The sequence below is a fragment of the Lactuca serriola genome, chromosome 6 (genome assembly GCF_051521515.1).
Source record: "Lactuca serriola cultivar US96UC23 chromosome 6, Lser_US96UC23_V15, whole genome shotgun sequence".
In the NCBI taxonomy this organism is placed as follows: domain Eukaryota; kingdom Viridiplantae; phylum Streptophyta; class Magnoliopsida; order Asterales; family Asteraceae; genus Lactuca; species Lactuca serriola.
In genome coordinates this window covers 137,446,446-137,455,490 of record NC_136413.1, presented here as the reverse complement: position 1 = coordinate 137,455,490, position 9,045 = coordinate 137,446,446, and the positions used below count along the sequence as shown (strand labels likewise).

At 37.3% G+C, this 9,045-nt stretch overlaps 1 protein-coding gene across 4 annotated transcripts; it reads right to left on the bottom strand.

Moving 5' to 3' along the window:
* Window positions 1–5,619: 5,619 nt before the first annotated feature.
* On the bottom strand, window positions 5,620–8,528 carry LOC145056935 (nuclear pore complex protein NUP98A-like). 4 transcript variants are annotated; one of them, XM_079004663.1, is made up of 8 exons: window positions 8,389–8,528; window positions 8,241–8,283; window positions 7,809–7,889; window positions 7,155–7,496; window positions 6,492–6,719; window positions 6,188–6,372; window positions 5,996–6,077; window positions 5,620–5,808 (listed from the first exon to the last, which is right to left on the bottom strand). In XM_079004663.1, exons 4-8 carry the CDS (start codon window positions 7,207–7,209, stop codon window positions 5,738–5,740), a joined length of 621 nt encoding a protein of 206 aa, XP_078860789.1. In that variant the 5' UTR covers window positions 7,210–7,496; window positions 7,809–7,889; window positions 8,241–8,283; window positions 8,389–8,528; the 3' UTR covers window positions 5,620–5,737. The 4 variants fall into 4 exon arrangements, with proteins under 4 accessions (XP_078860789.1, XP_078860790.1, XP_078860791.1 ...); XM_079004664.1 differs by having other exon boundaries at window positions 7,809–7,886; XM_079004665.1 differs by having other exon boundaries at window positions 8,241–8,268; window positions 8,389–8,519.
* Between the last annotated feature and the right edge of the window lie 517 nt (window positions 8,529–9,045).

Below are 9,045 nucleotides of genomic sequence, written 5' to 3'. Positions count from 1 at the left end.
AGGGGGAGAAATAAAAACAAAACAAAAATTAGAAAATTTTAAAAATCCAAAAACATTAGAAAATCAGAAAATAAAAAAAAATGTTGGTTAGGAATTGTGCTGCTTGAGGGAGATGTTCTGGGAAGTGATATGATCAAGTGATAACAGACAACCTGAGTCTGCGTAACGTACCCGAAGTTGAAGGGTCTATGCTCTGAATTGATGCGTCGGTAGGCACGAAAATTTTTAAATGGACTTGACTAGGCAGAGTTGAACTTAGGAAATTCATAGACTTGACAAATCTTGACCTAGTTAGATCCGTTCAGCCTGACAATACGACGCTCAGATAGGTTGAGCAGAGAGATATATATGGGAATCTACTCGTCACATTAAATGAACCCGTACTTGGAACCGTGGTTTAACTTTTCCTCGATGTGCGGATTCTGTCCTTAATTCCGGTTGGATGGAGCGACTGGTAAATTCCGATAAATTAGGTCTGTAGAATATCATTTTCTTTCTTTTCGTTTGTTAGTCATATGTTGTCTCCTTTGCGCGACTTCCAATCCGACCTGGTACACAACATATGCAACTCTATTTCTCTGCAGGTTATATATATGTGAAAGACTTCTTATCTGTTAGCCATATGCTGTCTCCTCTGTGCGACTTCTAATCCGACCTGGTACACAGCATATGCAACCTTCTACCTCTCAAACCCTCTGAAATTATAAGTAATAAGTAATAGAATTCTGAATCTCTTCTCTCTCCGAATGGTTGTCTGCTCACCCGATGTAAGGAGTACTCTGGAAGTTCTTGATGGCTGGGGCATATAAGGAAGCGGGAAACACGTTCTAGTACACTTAAAAATTGAACACATACAGATTGTCTATAGATCTCGCTGCTCAATTTAGGTGGACAACAATATCTCTGGTCGTCGTCAGATGAATGGTCCTTAAGATATAGTATCTAAGGAATTAGGATCAAATATAAATTTTAGGTTTTTAAGTTCACTTTGTCTTGTAACAAGTAGTATGTCCTAAATCTATCATAATTTTTCGTGTTTAAGTGGACCACAATACCGACGATCAACCAGACAAAGATGTGAATATGGAAGGTACCGACAAGTGGATAATGGTTGTCCAACAACTTTGATCCTAGTACCTCAAGATGAAGTCAAAAAGTTTACTTATGTTGTTTAGTTAGAATTTTTTATTTTTATTTTTATTTTTATTTTTTTTAACTAATCGACCAAGTCAAAGTCAAATTCAACTACCAGTTGACCTGACTCGCCGAGTTGGCTCGCCAACTCGCCGAGTCCCTATCCTTCCATTTGTTCTTACACTCGTCTCTACTCGTCGAGGTAGGCGATGACTCGACGAGTTTTCCTTCTAAATGGACACTGACTGAATCTTCATCCGACTCGCCGAGTTGTATGAACAACTCACGAGTTCATCTTCAACTGATAAACATGTCTAGTCCTTGACTCGTCAAGTTGTATGAACAACTCGTCGAGTTCATCTTCATCCACAAGAAGATTGCCTTGGACTCGTCGAGTCCCATGAATATCCCGAACAATGGCTTAGTCCAGAACATTGTGTCACCCTTTCTGACCTTCTACAGTCCTTCTAACACCCAGCTAAATTCTTTAGACCCGTAACAGATATGGGACTTTATGCCTTGGACTCGCCGAGTCCCAAGAATGGACTCGACGAGTCCAATCTTGACCAACTCCATGCAGTCGATTTAAATGAGATCTAACACACCAAAACCATAGATCTGGCCTCCTAATGCTCACTTTATACGTAAAGTTCCAAACTTGATGCACATGCATGGGGTTTTTAGCTCAAAAATTCATATGAAGTGTCCTACAATGTTCATGGGGCTCTCATGGCTCTAAAGTTGGCACCTTTATGCCATGAGACCCCTCTTAAGGTCCAGATCTGAAGTCAAAACCCACTCAACACTTCCAAATCCGAAATATGACTTAGAAATCCAAAGAGATCCCAAGTTAAAGATGAATAAACACATAGATGAGTCAAGACATGGGCATTATACCTTGAAGCTGCTGAAAATGAAGTAAAATCCCTGGATCTACTGGTCCCAACTCAAGGTCCAAGCTCCTTCCTTCCTTCCTTCCAAACTTAACAACCACACAAGAACACCAAAGATGGCCTCAACAAAGCACAAACGGCTAGGGTTTCAATGAGAAGTGTTTTGGGGAGCATAAGGGATAATATGGCCGTCATAACATTGCTTAAATAGGGTGCAAACCCTCGGATTAGGGTTTTTGTCCGAACAGTACCTACTCGTCGAGTCCGGGACCCGACTCGCTGAGTCCATCACTTAAGTCTCGCGTCTTATCCCGCTTCTACTCGGCGAGTTGGTCCTTCAACTCGCCGAGTCCAAGGCCAAAAGTGCAAATATTTAAAGAATTAATTACAAAGAATACGTACCAAGAACCAGGTGCTACAACAAAGCTTAGTGATTTCCCTCAAACTACTACATACCATACATATCATGCAATAATGAGATACGGGCCCCACCCACACTCAAATAATAGTGAGATACAGGCCCCGCCCACACTCGGATAATAATGAGATACGGGCCTCGCCCATACTCGGATAGGAATGAGATACAAGCCCCACCCACACTCATATAACGGCCCCCGCCTAATAGACATACATATACAAGCACATATAAGTATCACACAGACAACAAGCATAATAACATAACCAAACGAGGTTCGGACTTGGTGCCTTAGACCCACTGAACCCGATGAGGAAACTCACCTCGAATACAGAACGAGAGCTGAATAGGTCCTGACTCCGAATATTGGCTCTACTCAACCCCTAAACATAAACAATTCCTTAAATACAACTCAAAATGCCCCAAAGCCCCTTATAGGTCAAACTTGGTCAAAGACTAAAGTCAAAAGTCAAAGTCAACGGCCCAAGTTGACCTAACACGCTGAGTTTTCAACTCGCCGTGTTTCTCCATTAATCTGCAAAGTCGGGAAGAAACTGATCCAACTCGCTGTGTTTATTAATAAACATACCGAGTTCGCCAGAAACCCAACATCTTAATACATTAAGCTGACATTAACGAATCTAAGAGTTTCAAAACTCGAATCTTAACTAAAATGACATCTAGAAGGGTAAAGTTTCCAACTTTACCCCTAAGAACAACCAAAATGGGTTCAAAACCCAAACCCTAGGCTTAAAAGGGTGATGGCTTAATCATTAAGTACTTAGTCACCAAAGACCTAGCCCCTAAATGAAGATCTGGTCCTTAAAAGCTGAATGGCCATGTAAAGTTTCCAACTTTACAGTCATGCATGACTAGGAGAGGCTCCAATGTCCAAAAGAGGCCAAAAGAAGGACTTAATGAATGCATGAAGCCCTTAAGACCATAAAGTTGGCACCTTTATGCCAAAAGAGTTCATGTAGATCTTAGATCTGGAAGAATAACATTTGGGACTTCCTACTCCCCCATAATCCACCTAACCATGGGTAAAAGCATATAATCTAACCCAAGAAGAGATCTAAGCAACTAGTAAGCAAGGTGGGAACTTAATACCTCAAAAACTTGGCAAATGAGATAGTGATTCTGGATCTAAGACTTCTTCTTCAAGCCAAGCAACTCCTAATTCCTTGGCTCCTTCAAAATGCACCAAAAATGAACACTCAAGGCTCTCCACAAGCTCACACACTCAACAATGGAAGATGATGCTCGATTTTAGGGTTTCTGGATAGAGGAGGCTGGTAAGGAGGCCAACCAAGGGACTTAAGGCCTTTAAATAGGGTGAACACCCTAAAAATTAGGGTTTCCTTCCCAACTGCCAACTCACCGAGTTGAGGCACCTCGACTCGTCGAGTTGACTCATTAAACTCCGCGGCCAAAAACAACTTGACACGTCGTGTTAAGGCTTCCAACACGTCGAGTCCCCAAGAAAATATAAATAATTGGAAAAATAAGTTCATACCGGAAACCATGCGTTATAGAAACACAAGTTTTATGGATTGGATCGGTTTAGGGCTTTATGGGGACAAAAACTTGGTTTTTGGGGAAAATCGAGTGTCACGACATGACCATATGGTGGTCACGACGTGACAACCTGAGGTGAGGAATACGTACATTGGAAAAGTGGCCAGGATGTGAAAAGGGATGCAGCCTAAGCCCATGATCATTTAGGGTTTGCTTCATGTTTAAGCACCCTAAACCAGAATTTAAGGTTTATTTCTCAGCCTCCATCTCCCTCAAACCCCATAAACCATAACCCTAACTCACCTTGGTGGTTTTGGCCATTTTGAGTGGTTTTGGTGCACTTTGTTGAAGAAGATGGTTCCTTTGGTGCATTGTTTCAACAATTAAGCTTCTTCCTCCCCACCTTGTATCACACTCAAAATATTTCCAAAAGATTAGTATGAGACATGTACTATGGGTAAGTACTGAATCTCACTCCAAAAACTATGTTTCTTAACCTTTAAATGAGTGAACAAGCTTACCTCCATTCATATTCAATAATGGTTTAGGAACTCAAGTGTAATATATGGGTACCGGTAAGTGTGTCAAAATCCTATTAAGTTATGATGCAATCATCATAATCAAAACTCAAAAACTTTACCGGAAAGAAAAAAATGGTGTTTTCAAATATGATGAGTTTTGGAATATTGTGAATGATTCAGAAAAGTGGATTCAAGTAAATACATCAGAAGATTTCACTACAGGTGGTTCTGAAAGAACAAAAACTTCTAAAACCACCCATAGTCAATCATGTGATGGTCATGTAGGGGTGGAACTCAACCTAGATGGACATCCTTTCTCTTCTGGGATCCACGCTAAATTCATGGCCTTCCCTTTTGTGTTCGGGTCGGGTTGTGTTTCAAGTACACCATCAGAATCAGTTGATGAATTGATTTGGGGTTAGGGTTAGGGTTAAGGTTGTAGTTGAGTTCATTGAACTGTCTCAAATGGATTGAAATTAGGATTGAAATTTGCTTGTCCATATGGATTATAGAGTATTTTCGGCATAATGAAACATTGTTGGTGAATAGATTGTACGATCAATTTCAGGTTAGTACCACAAGGGTGATGAAAGGCTTGTAGATCTTTTCTTGAAGTTTTTTGGTTGTTTGGAGAAGACATTTGAAACTAGAGTACAAAGGGTTTAAGAGAAATAATTGGAATCCTAAAGGTTAGATTGTGGTAAAAATTGAATGTTGATGTTAGAATTTATAATAGTTAAAAAAAATTGATTTTTTTTTTTGGCAAAAAACAACTAACCGCTTGTGTTCATTAAAGACACCTCAAACATCGTTGAGGCTTGCCAATGGCCATTCCCTTTATCTTTAGTGTAAAAAAGTTCTTGCACGTAATCCAAGAAAAATGTTACCAATAGTTTTTCTAACCGCTTGTGTAATGTTTGTGCATCATCCCTCTTTAATCTACTTTTTGAATTTTGTTATCTATATTTCTTTTCCTTAATTACAAAAGGAATTATTTAGTAATCTTGTATGCTTAGAATGTTGATCCTTTTTTTTTTAATTAATTTTGGCGCACTTAGTTTTTGAATATTATCAGAATAATTAATAATTAAAAAAAACGATGAAATAAAACCAAAAAAAAAGCAAAAAACCAAACACATAACTAAAACCATAATTTTTCAAAATCTTAAAACCAAAATCTTTGGTTTGGTTTTATCAAAAACCGAAAGCCACACGTATCTAACACATAACTATGGACAATTTAGAACAATAATCTTTTATTGTTCCTTAATGCTTAAACATGCAAAAAAGCATACTAAATTGTTGCTTAATGTCCCACCAATGCCACCTGTCAAGGAGAAAAAAAAATTAAAGAAAAAATAAATTACAGAGAAATAATCCCTGTTGTATAGCGAAAATTTCATGTTCAAGTTTCGTTACACTCATTGTAACAAAACCGAAACAGGGACTGAACCTGCACTTTCACTATACCTCAGGGACTACTTTTGTAAAAAAAAAGTTTTCCATTAAATGACCTGTTGGCGTCCCGAAGCCAAAACCGCTTGAATTTTGAGCAGGTTGAGCCAATTGAAAAGGCATTGAAATTGAAACGAAAGGCTACATTGATATAAGCAACAAAAGTAAGATTTTAGAAAAAGTAGTTAAATTCTAAACAATAACATTATGGGTAAGAAAATAAATTACATCATTGAAAGGAACTAACTCACAGTTGTCTGATTGAATCCCAAGTTTCCACCAAATGCATTTGACTGACCGAAAGCCGGAGTACCCTGCCCGAATGATGGGGCAGTCTGCCCGAAGAGAGAGCTTGCTTGGGTAACTGCTGGTGGAAAGGTAAAAGGGTTTGATTGTGTGTTGTTGAATCCCATTCCACTAGAAGTCTGACCAATCCCTGAAAAAAAAAAATTAAAAGGATAAGTTGCTAAGGATCAATGAAATCACAAAGGAATGGAATGGATGATTACATTCCTATGTGGAAAACAAACAATGATGATGATGATTATTAATTACCTTTATGTCCTTGTTGATAATCTTCCCATCTAAGTTCTTCATGACTTTTCTCTTTGAATGCAGGCATTGCGGATATTGACACTAATTTTACAGCAGGGTGGGTCCCACCACCATTGTCTTCCTCAGCTGTTTGAGCATAATGAGTTACTCTACTTCCACCACGTTGACCACCAAATGATGTTTGACCAAAACCACAACTCCCAAATGCTGGTGTTGTCGCCTCAACACCTACATTTTTTTTTCATTAAAATGGTGGTAATTTTTTTTTTAAAAAAAAAAGAGTAATTTACTAAAAAGATACTATAACATAATAAAAGATAATTACAACCCAACCGAAATCATAAAAGCATGTTTATTAATTTAAATTTTCCTTCAAAACTATATCTACTAGGCTCTCTGTAAAGGCATGTTCATTATTTCAAGTAATCAATTAAACTGACTCTAAAAATTCATTTTTTCTAAAAAACCAAAACCAGATCATTAAACTTACGATTATTATTATTATTATTATTATTATTATTATTATTATTATTATTATTATTATTATTATTATTTTTTCCAGTTTTTGGTTTTTCTGCACGCATCAAATAATGATTTTTATTCCTTTATTGCAACGGAAAGTTCTAGAACCAATGAAAAAATTAAGTACAAAAGAAAATGTACCAAAAGGTGAACTTTGCATCCCAAGCGGTGACGTGGCATTACCAAATGCTGACATGGACTGACCAGATACTGACCAAAAACTAAAAGGCAAGTTAGTGGCACCAAAAGAAGAACTACCAAAGGCGGCTGCTGATGTGGCACCAAAAGGAGAGCTACCAAATGCAGGGGAAGATGTGCACGTGGAGGCGGATGCTGATGTGGCACCAAAGGCAGGGGTGGTTGAAGTCCAAAATGTTGGGGTGCTTGGAGTGATAAAAGAGGGTTGACTTGAAGCTCCAAATTGAGTTGACCCAAAAAGATTGCTTCCAAAGACTGAGGGTTTTTGACTGGATAAGGATTTGCCTGTAATTTGGATTAGAAAAAAAATAAATAAATAAATAAATTCATTCGATAAAATAAGAATAAAAGACTATCAAATTGAAGTTTATAATCTATAGACTATGAGAAAGATTATAATAGAAAACCGAAATTTTAAATTTCGTTTGGTTTTTGTTGTTATGGAAACGAAGAAAAAGATAAACAAACTGAATAACCAAAAATCAATATTCAATTGATTCTGTTACCTTTTACTTCTCTAGTTTTTTTCCAAAAAAGAACCCAAAAATCAATACTATGGAAACTAAAAAACCAAACTACTTAGATAGATGTGCTTACAATCAAAACCAGAAGATGAAGCACCAAAAGCTGGGGTTGATGAAGCTCCAAAAGAAGGTGATCATGAACCACAAAATACTGCTGAAGAATACCATGAAATCCAAATTAGACATGTCATAAAACTAAATTAGTCGTTAAAAAGAAGGATCAATATGCAAGTAATTAACCATTTTACCCCTAGATTTTAGCCGATGTTGCACGAACAGATAATATTAGAATACATAAGTAATAAACAAGTATATCATACTTTTATAAGTTATAAAATATGAAATCTACACAAAAAATCAGCCATTGAAGTACATATATATGCAAATTGGCAAATGGCACTTGCCAGAAATCCCATAAATAAAAAACTAAAAGACAGATGCATTAAAGAGGCAACAAAAGGAATGCGCATAAATAGGTTCAAAAGGGAGAAGAAAAGAAACTTACAGTTGCTACAGCCAAACATAGTTGCTTCCTGTAAGTCCAAATTCTGTGAAAACATCAGAGATATGTAAAAATTGCAAAACACCTTGAATGAAGGAAACGAATAACTACATGCTGATGAAACCAATCGATCAATGGGTTATGATCGTACCTATAGAGAGGTGGAGAGACGACGACGATGATCGTGAACCTGCAAGATTATGGAATTGCGTCGCCTTCGACTGGCAGGAGAGGGATGGAAACTGGAAAGAGAGACGATAGGTAACACCGGCAAAGGTAATTATCGCTTTAAAAGCTTAAATCAAAAGCTTTTTTTTTTCAGCTTAAATCACACGCTATTTATATTACAAAAAATATATATGTACCTTTTTTTGTTAAGGGAAAATGCCGGGTAATAATTTTTTTATAAGGGTTAAAATTTATTTTAACTTAAAAATGTATGAAAGGTTGATATACCATTGACAAATGTATGAAAGTTGAGTTTGACCAAGAGTTGACTAACTTAAGTGGGACTTGGGAAGTGTCATAAAAATGGTGTGGAAGGACTAAATATATAAATAACAAAAATCCAGTTGCAAGACTTATGAAATGGTGGCCATTTTGCAAGGATTAAAAGTTAGGTGGCCAAATTCGAATAAGAAGAACTTGTTATTAGTCCCCATGCAACCCTCCTCCCTTTCATTATTCTTCATCGCGTTTTAGTAGCTAGAGAAAGGAGACATGGAAAATTTGAAGGGATTCAACCATTGATATTGAATTTAAGGGGTTATAAGTTCATAATCTTGACTTTGGAAGGAAATGGGATGAT

Excerpts from the sequence above, each read along its gene's own strand:
- LOC145056935 (XM_079004663.1), bottom strand. The coding sequence starts at position 7,209 with ATGTCAGCATTTGGTAATGCCACGTCACCGCTTGGGATGCAAAGTTCA. Across the intron at positions 6,720-7,154 it reads GATGCAAAGTTCACCTTTTG|GTGTTGAGGCGACAACACCA; the intron begins GTACATTTTCTT and ends AAAAAAATGTAG. Across the intron at positions 5,809-5,995 it reads TGGCTTCGGGACGCCAACAG|GTGGCATTGGTGGGACATTA; the intron begins GTCATTTAATGG and ends TCTCCTTGACAG.